Source organism: Berghia stephanieae, chromosome 8 (assembly GCF_034508935.2).
Source record: "Berghia stephanieae isolate SIO BIC M18660-M18661 chromosome 8, UCSD_Bste_1.3, whole genome shotgun sequence".
Lineage (NCBI taxonomy): Eukaryota > Metazoa > Mollusca > Gastropoda > Nudibranchia > Aeolidiidae > Berghia > Berghia stephanieae.
Genome location: NC_088367.1, coordinates 15,135,555 through 15,151,587, shown reverse-complemented (window position 1 = coordinate 15,151,587; position 16,033 = coordinate 15,135,555). Strand labels below are relative to the sequence as shown.

The following is a 16,033-nucleotide window of genomic DNA, read 5'->3' as shown; positions in this document are numbered from 1 at the left end:
TTTTGTTTTTTTTTTCTATTTTGGCAATTTCACAGCCTGTCGAAACGATTGTCTATGAGAGCATTTGTAAAGGTTGAATACCTACTTTGTTTTTGTACGTATTATGATTATAATCTTACCTCGGTTATGTCAAAATCACCAAGTCCTGAATCAAGGTCCAAGTGTCTCATCCGCACCTTCAAATTAAAAGATAATGATTATAAAAACAAAAACAAAAACAATAAAAAGAAATTGAAACTTGATCATTTATATATCGCAATGTCCACTAAAAACGCTCAAAGCTCTTTACAAGGGGTCCGTAAACGACAGCAACAATTAACAAATAGGACGAGAAATTACACTTGTTAATAGTGCCGCGCTGAAGACCGGTCTAGACCGCGGTCCGACGGTCTTTTAGCTGTGAACCGAAGACCGGTCCCAGAGGGGAAGATCGGCGGCGGTCCTCACTTCTTATCACCTTTCAACTAGTGCGGGGCGGTCCTTGCAAGGACCACGGTCCTACGGTCTCGCGCCATAGCCTACTACTTCCCCAGCGATTCGTTGCTTCGGTTGCCTATCTTCCACCAATCACCACCCATCCCACTTAATTAATCGCACCCACCCCCTTTGCCATACACTAAACGACACAGACGACCATACAGGCAGACGACCACCAACCTCCACTCCGCAAACCGCCCTTTCGTGTGTGAGATGGGGGAACAGGAGGCGCACGCCTTGGACGATTCCATTATACGGGGTAAATTTCAAAATTTACTACACCATAATGATCGCAATGACAATGATCTATGGTGAAGGCATGACCCCTCTTCTCTAATGGGTTATTGTTTGAAATGTATGTGACTACAAAAGATGTGTGTGTTTGTGTGTGTGTGTGTGTGTGTGTGTGTGTGTGTCGAACCTAGCAAGTAGCAAATCCGATTTTTTGTTTTCTTTTGTCCATCTCTTGTCACCACTCCTTTCTATCGCAGTGTTGTCATTTAAAATAATACAATAATATTAAAATTTCGTTTGGTGTTTTTACTAATCAAATAATATGAGTTTCATTAGTTTCTTCCTTCCAAAAAACCCAGTTATAACGTCTGAATTTTAAAAAAGTCCAATAGAATATTTGGGGACCCCGATAGCTCAGTTGATAGAGCACTCTCTTTATACGCAAAGGGCCAGAGATCGATCCGGGTGCAGTCGATTTTTTTCTGAATCCCTGTCTACTCAGCAATGAATGGGTAGCTGAGTTTGTTAGATCTGGCGAAAAGTCACCATCGACCCCTCTTATCACCTCATCCACCCCCTCTTATTATAACGTCACGTCTCTCTCTTACTCTTCAATGCTCGCTGCCCTCTAATGTGTGTGTGTGGGGGGGGGGGGGGGGGGGGGGGGGGGAGGAGTTGCGTGTGTGTATCAACGCCACGAACAACTCGATCAACGCCTTGGGCGATGCCATTATCTCCGTTAATGGGGATAAATTTCAATTTTTATTAAATTATCGAAGTAACAATGAAGTACGGTGAGCAAATAAAGAAGGCATCACCCCTCTTCTCTAATTAGGTTACAATTTGAAATGAGTGTGACTACTCCGTGTGTTTTACTCCTGTAGGCCACGGTTTTCATCGTGTAGCGGTCTTTAACGGTTCAAGAATGAACGGACCGGTCTAGGACCGGTCCTTGCGGTCTTCATTTCCCAAGGACCGTAGGACCGTGGTCCTTAAGCTTGCCAAGGACCGCCCCGCACTACTTGTTAAGCGATATTGCAATTGTTTACCAACAGTAACACCGCAATTAATGTTAAGGTATTCATTTTACATTTGAGTGTGATGAGAGAACATGAGTAAAGAGCCTTTATCAAGGATTCAAATATACGCTGCTCAGAGCGGGATTCGAACCCTGGACCTTCTGGTCTGAAGGCAAGTGTCTTAGCACAAAACCACTTAGCCCCACTAACCATGATATGACATTATCAATTAATTATAGTTATAGTTATAGGCTTTTCATGAAATTGCAGGCCTAGAGTATAAACTACTAGTTTACATAACAACCAACACCCACATCGAGCTGGTGTCGAGTATGAGGTTGGACACAAGTTTATTTCCAGTCAATTCTATAACTACAAACAGATACATTCTTATTATACATACGAAAACAACCTATCAATAATATTCAATATTAGATCTGGCGGAAATTCCCTTGCGATAGACTACCGTCCTATCAAATGGACCAAGTAATAGGATTCAAGTCGTAACGTCACTTCCTTCCTAATGACGCATGGTAACTTAGTAACACTGGCTCTAAACTATCGGAACAATGGCGGACGCCCGTATGAAATATTTCTCCGGCGAGCATAAAAACGTATCCAGAGAAAAAAAAAACACATAAATTTGATCATGTTTTGACTTTTACACATTCTGATCAAAAGGCATATGAAAAGGGAATGAAAAGTTCTAGCCAGCATGAAGAATAAAAAGTAATGATTTTCTTTGTTTAGAACCAAGATGGCCGCCGTTGCCGGGCTGCGTGACATCAGACTACTGAATCCAATTGCTACTCCCTATATCGTAGTCGTATTGGGGAAGACCCAAAGAAACCTGGCGAAGGACCATGGAAAAAGAATTAAAAGGAAGCAGGCCTGTCCTGGAATACAGCCACCGCAAAAGCAGCCGATCGCAAAAAATGGAGATGTCTGGTGGATGCCCTATGTGTCTCGAAGCCCGAAGAGGATTAAGTAAGTATATCGTAGTCACCGAAAACGGGGGAAATCCACCTCATAATGTCTCTTAGCTCTGAAGGGCGACAGATGGATTGAAGTTAACGTCACTCAGCTCTTTGATATTGTTTTTACCCACCATTTTTATGAGTAGTTCTCACTAAATTCTATTAATCAGACTGTAAACGGTTAAGGTTGACACAAAGTACTGTTTGTGTGTTGGTACGTTATATGCGGCTGCCGGATGTTGTGAGTAAAATAACTAAGCGCATAGCATCAAAATGAACTGGCTTTTTGGTGCATTACGTTATTTTTAAAACTCGCAACATCCACCAGCCGGATATAACGTACAAAGACACAAAACTATGCGTAACCTTAAACGCCTTTAGTCTGATTAATACAATTTAGTGAAAACTACTCATAAAAGTGTCTGGCTAAATCAATAACAAAGAGCTGAGTGACGTCAATTTCGTTCCGTCTACAATGTAGAAAAGATAAACACACACACATTACTCACGTGACTGCTTCTGTAGATGTAAACAGATGAACCCGGTTCCATGAAGATATCATCATCCACTGCCTCTCTCGAGTGACCTCTGGTTTAATTATAATAATTTATCAATATCAAAAAAAGGTTTTAAATGTTGACATTTTTTACTTATTTGGAAAAGAAGTAAAACTGGATTTTTTTCATTTTAAAAAAGAGTTTTTTGGTATTATAATGTAAGAAACGGGAGAAAAACTCATTCCAGAAAAACTCATTTCTTCAGTCTTAGCGATCAAAATTACGTAATTTTTTTAGGTATTGGACCATTTTATGCCAAATTCATCGTTGACTTGATCTTCTGAAAAAAAGAAGAAAGAAAGAAACACTAAAAGTCCGCATCTTTGCGACTCATGACATAAAGTGCCAGTAATTTGTCGTGATGGTCAGGGTGAAGAAAATCGAGTTTATTATCAAAATAGTCAGATCCGTAAACAAATTAATTATAGTTTTTGTTTCTGTTTTTTTTTTTTTTTTCAGTGTCAGTGTAAGATCGAAACTATTAAACTTCTTCACCTCATGAAGAGAAAAAAAAGATGATAATAATAATAAGAAGAAGAAGAAGAAGAATCATCATCACCATCATCATCATCATCATCATCATCCTCACCACCATCATCATCATCATCAGCATCGTCATCATGATGACTTTTTTTTTTAAATGTATTTTTTATTATTATATTATTATTATTATTATTATTATTATTATTATTATTATTATTATTATTATTATTATTATTATTATTATTATTATTATTATTATTATTTATTTCTTTATTTATTTATTTATTTATTTATTTATTTATTTATTTATTATTCACCGGGAAAGATTTTGATCGGAAGCAAATAAATTCAGGGTTACCAGCAGCTTCCGTCAAATACAGGTGGGGTCTTAAAGGTACAAGGAAAGCCTCCACCATATCGTCACCCAAACGCTCACAGGATCGTCTTCAATGCAACAGCCCCCACCACCTTAATCATCATTCGTAAGGATGATTCTTCTTCTTCATCAGTGGCACTACAACCGTCACTACACCATCATCACTACCACCACTACTTCTGCAACCATCAACACCTTATAACCATCACTACTACTACAACCACCACCACCACCACCTCGTCATGACTACAACCAATACTGGAGCCACCACCACATCATCATCCCTACCTCTACTACTACTACTACATCATGTCAATAATATCACTACCATTACTGCAACCACCACCTCCATCACACAATCATTACTAGAACTACTAACTAGGTACTATTTATACAAACACCACCACAACATCGTCAATACCAACACAAAATCATCATTACTACAACTACCACCACCACATCACCACTATCACCACTGCTACAACCACAGACAAAACATCATCATCATTAACACAACTATTACAACAACCACCGCCACATCAACATCACTACCACTGCTACCGCACCCAAAACCACATGATCATCACTACCACAATTACTTAACCACCACCCATACACCATCATCACCAGTGGCGGTTCTAGCCTATTTACAGTGGTGGGGCAAAGATGATTCGGTCATAAATATATATATATTATTTTTTATTTTATTTTATTTATTTATTTATTTTTTAATTAATTTTTTTTTAATTATTATTTTTTTTCACCTTTAAAAAATAATATTTCAACCACAAATAATCACATTCACAATGAAATGACAATACAAGTAGATTTTAATTATTCCAAACGTAATCAAAACTGAATCACGAAAGAGAATACCACTAAAAAATAAAGCGACGAGACATAATGCGACAACACCTTGACAATACAAGTCCATTTCGTTCACTCGAAAAAATTAAAGATTTGCTTTAATCCCTCAACGGCGAGATTAATATTTCTGTTACATTATTGGTTTTCAGTAGTATGTAGTAACCTTAAAGTTTTAATCGAGAAGCAACAACAGCGATATGACTCGAGTTTCATTCAGAGCTCAAATTGCATTTCACTGCTGTCTTGATGATTAGAGTGATTGTGCCGGTGGTGGTAGTGGTTGGAATAGTGGTAGCGGTGGTGGTGGTGGTGGAGGAGGATGTAATTATGGTAGTGGTTTTGGTGGTGCTGTTGGTTAGAATGATAGTTGTGGAGACGATGACGGAAATGTTATGATGATGTTGATATTGTTTTTATTGCTATTGTAGTACTTGTTGTTAATATTGTTGTTGTTGTTAATGATGAAGATAATGATGATGATGATGATGATGATGATGATGATGATGATGATGATGATGATGATGATGATGATGATGATGATGATGATAATGATGATTATGATGACAACGACGATGTCGTCGACAATGATGGTTACCATACGATATTACAAAGTTTATTCAATCTTAGGCTTTCGACAATAAATCATACAATTTGATGACCACATGAAAGTGGGAAAAAAATGGTAAATGGAACCAAACAATAAACTGATACCATTAATAACCACACAAAAATACAACAATAGTAATACCACCAATACGTACAATAATAATAATAATAATAATAATAATAATAATAATAATAATAATAATAATAATAATAATAATAATAATAATAATAATAACAATAATAATAATGATGATGATGATGATAATAATAATAATAATAATAATAATAATAATAATAATAATAATAATAATAATAATAATAATAATAACAATAATAATATTACCATCATCATTACTACCACCACCATCATTACTACTACCACCACCGCTACCACTATCACTACCACCATCACCATCATTATTACGTTTCCAATCATTTTTTCTCGTTTAAAAAAAAATTGATATCTATCAAAACAGTCGAAATTCCGGTCATTTTTTAAAAGGGTAGTTAAAATATCTACGATTTTATTAGCCCTGAAAACTACGATTTTTATTTTCCTATTTCAAGTAGGCAGCTCTGCTATGACAAGTACTCGTATCAGTATCAGTTCCATAGTCAAAATAAGACAAACAAAAACAACGTTTATTTAATCTTAGGCTTTCGCCAATACTTCATACAATACAATTAAGACAAAATAATGTTACGAATTTCTCCTCATGCATTCGTTAGACTATAACAATAACGACCGTGTTATCTTTACTCCTTACCCAACCAACCCCAAGCTTCCCGCCTCTTCATCGCGAACTATCTTATGTATGTATTAGCTTCAGGAATGGCAAGTACGGAATCTGCCCACCCTTCCGTATTTCCTCTATAAGTCAGTTAGAATTCAACTCTCTCCTTTTCTCAGAAGAGTATTTCTCGTATACTAATTCAAATGTTGAGCAAACCAAAATGGTGGTTGTATTTTATATATTTATTTAGTCGTGACTTTTGAATAAAAGTGTTTTGTTTTATTATACGGAATACAATAGAAAATTACATTGTTTTGCAAAATTATTTTGTCTGGCAATAAAAATACAGGGGTAATTACTTTAAGAATTAAAAAAAAAAAAGAACTAACAAATTAATTTGTTAAAAAAACAAAACAAAACAAAAAAAAAACAACAACAACAACAAAAAACAAATAAGAAAACAATTTAAATAAATGAGTTTTGAGAAGCACTAAAGAAAACGAGAAAAAAAAAGAAAAGTTTAAATGGATAAACAAATATATAAAAACAACACAAATCAATACTAAATTGATGTAAAATTAGTAAATTAATAAATTTAATTCAATACTGGAACATTCCCAAAGTCATTACATCAATGGTACCAGCACAAGTAAGGCAATAAATAAGAAAAAGTTCGTTTGCCAAAATCTCTATTTAGTTTTCACTGGTTAATAAGGTGGGCTCATTTGAATTAGCCCGACCTAGTACTAGAGAGGCCAGACAGCAAAAATCGGAGTTAGTTCACCGTCAGGCGACGAGACGATGAGATGACGATGTGGGCGGAGTGGAGTGGTTGGGGGGGGGGGGGGGTGATAAAAAAAGAACAGGAGCGTATCCTGGTTTATGCATTAAGGGATGCATGGTGATTCGCAATCTATCAAAAATACACACAAATTGATTTCAGTACGAAGTATAAAGTTTAAGTAGTAACTTTTGAAATTATCTAATTTAAATTTGATTATTTCAGACCTGGTAATACAGCATATAACTTGAAAAAACAGGCTGGTATTTGCCCACCCTGCCCATTATTACCAGCCGTCCCTGATCATCACTACCACTACTACAATCACCACCACCACCATATCATATACACTAACACAACCACTAGAACCACCATCACCACATCAACACCACTACCTCTGTTCTACACCTACTACCATCACCACCGACATCTCATCATCACTACTACTGCAACTAAAGCCACCACATCATCATCACTAACACAATTACTACAGCCATCACCAACACATCATCATCTCTACCATTAGGCTTACTGCTACAATAACCACGACCACAACATAATCATCACGAACACTAATACTATTACAACCACCACCACCACAACATGATCAACTTTTCTACTACTACGACTGCTGCTACTACTACTACTACTGCTACTACTACTACTACTACTACTACTACTACTACTACTACTACTACTACTACTACTACTTCTTCTTCTTCTTCTTCTACTACTACTACTACTACTACTACAACTACTACTACTACTACTACTACTACTACTACTACTACTACTACTACTACTACTACTACTACTACTAATACTACTACTACTACTACTACTACTACTACTACTACTACTACTACTACTACTACTGCCACCACATTATTACCACCACCAATTTTACTACAACCATCACATCATCACTACCACTACTACGATTAGCACCACGAAATCCTCATCACAACCACTACTACTACAACGACTACTACTACAGCACCGACACCACATCATCATCACTTACTACCACTACTTTTACAACCACAACCACACCATTATTATTACCACAACCACCATCATTACCACATCAGCATCACTACCACTATTAGTAAAACCACCACATCCACATTACTACCACAACTATTACAACCACCACCACCACATCATCATTACTAATACAACTATTACAACCACCACCACACCATCATCACTAACACAATTATTACAACCAATGCCACCACATCATCACCACTACCACTTCTATTACAACCACAACCACCACACCATCATTACTACCTCTACAATCACCACCACCCTAAATCATCATCACTACCACTACTACTACAACCAGCGCCACATAATCAAACCTACCTCCCTCGTTTCCTACACCACACTAGGATCCCAATGACAACAATCAACAAAGCCAAACCTCCACCAGCAGCCCCACTGATGGACACAAGGTCAAGGTCTACAAGTTTGGGGACAAAAATGAGAATGATAAGTAACCCTGGCCGCAGATTTTATATTAAAAGGAGATGGTTATCGAACGACATTTCATATTATGCAAAACATACATTCAATTCATAATATATACCAACTAAATGTTGCGGCAAAAATGTTTTATCATAAACATCATCATCATCATCATCATCATCATCATCATCATCATCATCATCATCATCATTATCATCATCATCATCATCATCATCATCATTATCATTAACAACAATACCATTAAGATTGATAATTAATTACACTGTACATATAACTAAAACCAATAACATCATTATCACCATTTTAACAGTGTTACTATTTTAAAATTATAATTTTAAAAGATGTAGTTTAATAGTTTATTATCACAATTCAATAAAGTAGATCTCTAGTGTTATAATTTAGCCAGGTTGACTTAAAATCAGTTCATTTCTTTTGCAGTCATGAAATTTGATATACATGTAATATTTTCACAATAACACCATAATAACAATAAATAGTGTTGAAAATGTTCAGAGCTCGCTGATTATTTAACGTAAAGATAAAAAATTATACATACTTGCATTGGCGGCCGGTTGTAGCTCAATCTGATCTGTAGTGGTTGAGATACCCTTTGTCTTTGCAGTTGTTATGGTAAATGTAATTGTAGAAAGCGGGTTATTTGGTTTGTTAGGTGTACTTAATAATCTGATTAGAATATCTGTCACATTTCGATTAGCGACTGCAGACGTAGGTTTAGTAATTGAATTTGCAAGCGTGGTGGTCTTTAGAGTTGTAGTTCTTGTTGTTATTGGAGATGAAACAGTTTGAATTGAAGGTGTTCTTGTTGTTATTTCCGCTTTTTTCGATATTGTGATAGGTAAAGTAGATAATGGTGTGGTCGTTATTGCGCTAAGTTTAGTTGTTGTTCTTGGTGCTGTCGTTGTTGTGGTATGATTGTTCGTTGTTTCGGTGGATGTAGTCGTTGTCCTGATAGGTGTAGTTATTGTTGTGGTAGATGTTGTTAATTTTGTTGTAGGTACGGTCGTTACTGTGGTAGGTGTAATCGCTGTAGTGGTAGGTGTTGTTGTTGTTCTAGTAGAGGTAGTTGTTGTTGCGGTTTGGGTTTGTATTGTAGTTGTTGAGATGGTGGATGCAGTCGTTGTTGTGGTAGGTGTAGTTGTTGTGATGGTAGGTGTTGTTGTTGTTGTGGTAGGTGCAGTTGTTGTTTTGGTGGGTGTAGTGGTTGCTGTGCTTTGGGTAGTAGTTATTGTGGTAGTTGTTGTCGTTGGAGTGGCAGATGTAGTTGTTGTTGTGGTAGGTGGAGTAGTTATTGTGGTAGGTGTGGTTGTTATGGTAGGTGTTGTTGTGAGGTTAGTGTGTGTGTGTGTGTTGTTGTGGTGTAGTAGTTGTTGTGGTAGGTGTATAGTTGTTGTTGTGGTAGTGTGTTTTGTGGTAGGTGTAGTAGTTGTTGTGGTAGGTGTAGTGTTGTTGTGGTAGGTGTAGTGTGTTTGTGTAGGTGTGTGTGTTGTTGTGGTAGGTGTAGTAGTTGTTGTGGTAGTGTAGTAGTTGTTGTGGTAGGTGTTAGTGTTGTTGTGGTAGGTGTAGTGTGTTGTGGTAGTGTAGTGTGTTGTTGTGTGGTAGGTAGTGTTGTTGTGTGGTGTAGTGTTGTTGTGTTGTGTAGGTGTAGTTGTTGTGGTAGGTGTAGTCGTTGTTGTGGTAGTAGTTGTAGTTGTGTGTGTGGTAGGTGTAGTGTTGGTTGTAGTAGTGTGGTGTTAGTTGTTGATTGTGGGTAGGTGTAGTAGTGTTGTGGTAGGTGTTGTAGTTGTTGTGGTGTGTAGTTGTTGTTGGGTAGGTAGTTGTTGTGTTAGGTGTAGTAGTTGTTGTGGTAGGTGTGAGTGTTGTTAGGTTTGTAGTGTGTGTAGGTGTTGTTGTGGTAGGTAGTGTTGGTTGTGTGTGGTGTAGTAGTTGTTGTGGTAGGTGAGTGTTGTTGTGGTAGGTGTAGTGTGTTGTTGGTGTAGTAGTGTTGTGGTAGGTGTAGTGTTGTTGTGGTAGGTGTAGTGTTGTGTGGTTGTGTTGTGTAGGTGTAGTGTTGTTGTGGTAGTGTTGTAGTTGTTGTGGTAGGTGTACTGTTGTTGGTGGTTAGGTAGTAGTTGTTGTGGTAGGTAGTGTTGTTGTGGTAGTGTTGTTGTGTGGGTTGTGTGTAGTTGGTGAGTGTAGTGTGTTGTGGTAGGTAGTGTTTGTGTGGTATGTTGTTGTGGTAGGTGTAGTGTTGTTGTGGTAGGTGAGTAGTGTTGTGTAGTGTAGTTGTGTTGTAGTGTGTGTAGTTGTTGTGGTAGGTGTAGTGTTGTTGTGGTAGGTGTAGTAGTTGTTGTGGTAGGTGTAGTGTTGTTGTGGTAGGTGTAGTGTTGTTGTGGTGGTGTAGTAGTTGTTGTGTAGTGTGTAGTTATTGTTGTGTGGTAGGTGTATGTGTTGTGGTAGGTGAGTGTTTTGTGGTAGTGTAGTGTTGTTGTGGTGGTGTAGTTGTTGTGGTAGTGTAGTTTTTGTGTAGTGTAGTAGTTGTTGTGGTAGGTGTATGTTGTTGGTAGTAGTTTTGTGTAGGTGTAGTGTTGTTGTGGTGGTGTGTTGTTGTTGTGGTAGTGTAGTTGTTGTTGTGGTAGTGTTTAGTAGTTTTGTGTAGGTGTAGTAGTTGTTGTGGTAGGTGAGTAGTTGTTGTGGTGGTTGTAGTATTGTTGTGGTGGTGTAGTAGTTGTTGTGGTAGGTTAGTATTGTTGTGGTAGGTGTGTGTATGTTGTGGTAGGTGTAGTGTTGTTGTGGTAGGTGTAGTGTTGTTGTGTAGGTTGTTGGAAGTTGTTGTGGTAGGTGTAGTAGTGTTGTGGTAGTGTAGTGTTGTTGTGGTGTGTAGTGTTGTTGTGGTAGGTGTAGTGTTGTTGTGGTAGTGTAGTAGTTTGTTGTGGTAGTGTTGTAGTTTGTTGTGGTAGGTGTTGTTGTTGTTGGTAGTAGTTGTTGTGGGGGTGTAGTTGTTGTTGTGGTAGGTGTAGTAGTTGTTGTGGTAGGTGTAGTCGTTGTTGGTGGTGGTAGGTGTGTAGGTGTTTGTGGTAGGTGTAGTAGTTGTTGTGGTAGGTGTAGTCGTTGTGTGGTAGGTGTAGGTAGTTGTTGTTGTGGTAGGTGTAGTGTTGTTGTGGTAGGTGTAGTGTTGTTGTGGTAGGTGTAGTAGTTGTTGTGGTAGGTGTAGTAGTTGTTGTGGTAGGTGTAGTGTTGTTGTGGTAGGTGTAGTAGTTGTTGTGGTAGGTGTAGTAGTTGTTGTGGTAGGTGTAGTAGTTGTTGTGGTAGGTGTAGTAGTTGTTGTGGTAGGTGTTGTAGTTGTTGTGGTCGGTGTAGTAGTTGTTGTGGTAGGTGTAGTAGTTGTTGTGGTAGGTGTTGTAGTTTTTGTGGTAGGTGCAGTAGTTGTTGTGGTAAGTGTAGTCGTTGTTGTAATAGGTGTAGTTGTTGTTGTGGTAGGTGTAGTTGTTGTTGTGGTAGGTGTAGTTGTTGTTGTGGTAGGTGTAGTAGTTGTTGTGGTAGGTGTAGTAGTTGTTGTGGTAGGTGTAGTCGTTGTTGTGGTTGGTGTTGTAGTTGTTGTGGTTGGTGTAGTAGATGTTGTGGTAGGTGTAGTCGTTGTTGTGGTAGGTGTAGTAGTTGTTGTGGTAGGTGTTGTGGTTGTTGTGGTTGGTGTAGTAGTTGTAGTGGTAGGTGTACTAGTTGTTGTGGTAGATGTAGTAGTTGTTGTGGTAGGTGTAGTCGTTGTTGTGGTTGGTGTAGTAGTTGTTGTGGTAGGTGTAGTTGTTGTTGTGGTAGGTGTAGTAGTTGTTGTGGTAGGTGTAGTCGTTGTGGTAGGTGTAGTTGTTGTTGTGGTAGGTGTAGTCGTTGTTGTGGTAGGTGTAGTAGTTGTTGTGGTAGGTGTAGTAGTTGTTGTGGTAGGTGTAGTAGTTGTTGTGGTAGGTGTAGTAGTTGTTGTGGTAGGTGTAGTCGTTGTTGTGGTAGGTGTAGTCGTTGTTGTGGTAGGTGTAGTAGTTGTTGTGGTAGGTGTAGTCGTTGTTGTGGTAGGTGTAGTTGTTGTTGTGGTAGGTGAAGTCGTTGTTGTGGTAGGTGTAGTTGTTGTTGTGGTAGGTGTAGTAGTTGTTGTGGTAGGTGTAGTAGTTGTTGTGGTAGGTGTAGTAGTTGTTGTGGTCGGTGTAGTAGTTGTTGTGGTAGGTGTAGTAGTTGTTGTGGTAGGTGTTGTAGTTGTTGTGGTAGGTTCAGTAGTTGTTGTGGTAAGTGTAGTCGTTGTTGTAATAGGTGTAGTTGTTGTTGTGGTAGGTGTAGTTGTTGTTGTGGTAGGTGTAGTAGTTGTTGTGGTAGGTGTAGTAGTTGTTGTGGTAGGTGTAGTCGTTGTTGTGGTAGGTGTAGTAGTTGTTGTGGTAGGTGTAGTAGTTGTTGTGGTAGGTGTAGTAGTTGTTGTTGTAGGTGTTGTAGTTGTTGTGGTAGGTGTAGTAGTTGTTGTGGTAGGTGTAGTCGTTGTTGTGGTTGGTGTAGTAGTTGTTGTGGTAGGTGTAGTTGTTGTTGTGGTAGGTGTAGTAGTTGTTGTGGTAGGTGTAGTCGTTGTGGTAGGTGTAGTTGTTGTTGTGGTAGGTGTAGTCGTTGTTGTGGTAGATGTAGTTGTTGTTGTGGTAGGTGTAGTAGTTGTTGTGGTAGGTGTAGTAGTTGTTGTGGTAGGTGTTGTAGTTGTTGTGGTCGGTGTAGTAGTGGTTGTGGTAGGTGTAGTAGTTGTTGTGGTTGGTGTTGTAGTTGTTGTGGTTGGTGTAGTAGATGTTGTGGTAGGTGTAGTCGTTGTTGTGGTAGGTGTAGTAGTTGTTGTGGTAGGTGTTGTGGTTGTTGTGGTTGGTGTAGTAGTTGTAGTGGTAGGTGTAGTAGTTGTTGTGGTAGATGTAGTAGTTGTTGTGGTAGGTGTAGTCGTTGTTGTGGTTGGTGTAGTAGTTGTTGTGGTAGGTGTAGTTGTTGTTGTGGTAGGTGTAGTCGTTGTTGTGGTATGTGTAGTTGTTGTTGTGGTAGGTGTAGTCGTTGTTGTGGTTGGTGTAGTAGTTGTAGTGGTAGGTGTAGTTGTTGTTGTGGTAGGTGTAGTTGTTGTTGTGGTAGGTGTAGTTGTTGTTTTAGTTGCTGGTTCGGTTAACTCAGAACCACATATTCTCACGACTTTGACATCGTCGATAGCGATATCTCCCAAGTAGTCCTTTCCTCTGGTACCTATTATTTCAAACTGTTGAAGAAAAATTCATTTGATAAATCAATACTGTTTAATTTTATGAATAAGTAGGAGCACAGTGAAACTTTGATGAGTATGTGGATCTTACTAGTTACCTCCCTTAAAGCAAGGCTTTTAATTTTTAATTAATATGATAAAGGGGAAAAAAGGGTCTGTGAAAACCAGATTTGATTCCTTTGATTATCTATTGATACCATGACTTTTTTGATACATAATACATATTATTTTTGTTAAGTGAAGCACGGGTATTTGCAAAGTTGAAAATATAGACAATCAACGTGTTCAGCGTATTGCACTGGTTAAAAATGAAGTAGATTTCTCTAATCATTTTCCTATTACGGTAAACCTTCGTATTTATGGGTTTTGTTTTTTAAGAACAAGCACTTTTGCCCGATTACGTCATCGGTTTTTATAGATTTCTAGCCCAATACTTGTACACATTATAATTATGTTGAGTAAATAATTCCTGCCATTGGGACCCGTGGCTCAGTGCGGTACGGTCTTTGCTTCATAACTGAAAGTTCGACTACCAGCCGCGCTGTGTGGCATTGAGCAAGGCACCTCTTCCCAGTTCACCAAGCCGCGCTGCACTGCGGCAGACGCTTGGGTAATTCCCTTGGATTAGACCCGAAAGACAAATTTCTCATCGGAGATTATTAAAGCAAACTGTATTTTTTTTTCTTTACATGAATTTTTACAATAAATGATAAAGACCAATGTAACAAATAATATGTTAAATTTATATTCTGCCAAACATTGCTTTACTTAAAGGTCTAAACATGAAGAACTTTCCTCTCTTTGGCTTCATTGTCGTGCTTTGATATATACGGTACCTAATTGTATAATTCTTGATCATACCTGAAATTCTTGTGGAGACTTTTTATATGGAAAAACCACAGTGGCCTCTGTCCACGTATCTCCATCATCATGCTGTTGTCCTGTCCTCAACCAAAGAGCATTTGCAGGGCTGTTGTGAATCTTGCAGAGAAAAATTAATAGAAAATCGAATTATTATTGAAGGTTAGTAATAATATGGACTTGAGGGTTTTTTTCAATTGAAGAGCATAGTGCTAAAAGTACTGAAGTCACAGGAAGTTAGCTTGAAGACATGGAGGTTCAATTTTGGATTATATATAGAGTACCTATATATACAATAAAATTGTAGTATTGAGATAGGAGACTTAGATTGTGTTTATCATGAACAAAATTGGTGGATGAACTAAGATAATTGTGCTTTAAGTTTATCACTGAGTAGCTAAAGATCATAAAAATGTAACTTAACCTGAAGTACTTTAAGTACTGGGGTCTTGAATTGGTCTTCAAAGTAAGGGCCTAATCTTGTTAAGTTTTTTATCATTTTTATTCTGGAACCATGGGAATGAATGGACTGTTTTCAAAGAATTATTATCAAAAACATTCCACATAACAACGCCCTGTTGTTTTCTTGCTAATTCCTTGTATTAATATTATAATGTAATTTGCTTCATTATTAGCAGTTTTGCCATATCAGATAAATGGAAGATGATGGGTTTCAGCAATCACAAGATTCTTGATAGTCTGCATCATGTGTAGGCAAAATATTGAGATTCACGATCAACGTAGGGTTTAAGCTTGTATATCTCACCGAGTACCTTTTTGGTTCCATTCTTTGCTCTGTCTACCGAGTATCCCAGCTTAAGGGAGGAAGTATTTGGCGAGTCGCTGATGTAGACATCAAATGGCATTGTCTGTATCATTTTGTATATAACAATACCTTCTCGTGATGCCCCCAATTTAAACTCTGTTTAGGAGCAATTTAGACCCCGGGGTTAAGCTTAAGTATACCAGCCGAACAAACCTGAATTGGATGTGAATCATAACTCACAACTCATCACAGAAATAGTGAAATATTTCTAGAGGGATATCACACAGATATTTTCAGGAAAGACCGAAATAAAAATGGAGGCGGTGTCTTCATAGCAGCAAATGACAACCTGAACGCAAATGAAATTAAATTAGGCGAAAAAATAGAATGTAAACTGATATGGACTGAAATCAAAGTTAGGAACAACGCCATCATTGTAGGATCGTATTATCGGCCCCCAAATTCCACAAAAGAAAGTATCAGCACATTGGGGAAATCAATATCTAAAAGCTAAGCTAAAAAAGAACCACTCATTATAATCGGAGGG

General features: G+C 38.0%; 1 protein-coding gene across 1 annotated transcript; it reads right to left on the bottom strand.

The window, feature by feature from the left end:
* Window positions 1-2,520: 2,520 nt before the first annotated feature.
* On the bottom strand, window positions 2,521-15,598 carry LOC144978931 (uncharacterized). The gene is made up of 6 exons (XM_078925550.1): window positions 15,494-15,598; window positions 14,721-14,840; window positions 12,311-13,856; window positions 8,483-8,579; window positions 3,217-3,295; window positions 2,521-2,580 (listed from the first exon to the last, which is right to left on the bottom strand). The coding sequence occupies exons 1-6, from the start codon at window positions 15,596-15,598 to the stop codon at window positions 2,521-2,523; spliced, it is 2,007 nt and encodes a 668-aa protein (XP_078781676.1).
* Between the last annotated feature and the right edge of the window lie 435 nt (window positions 15,599-16,033).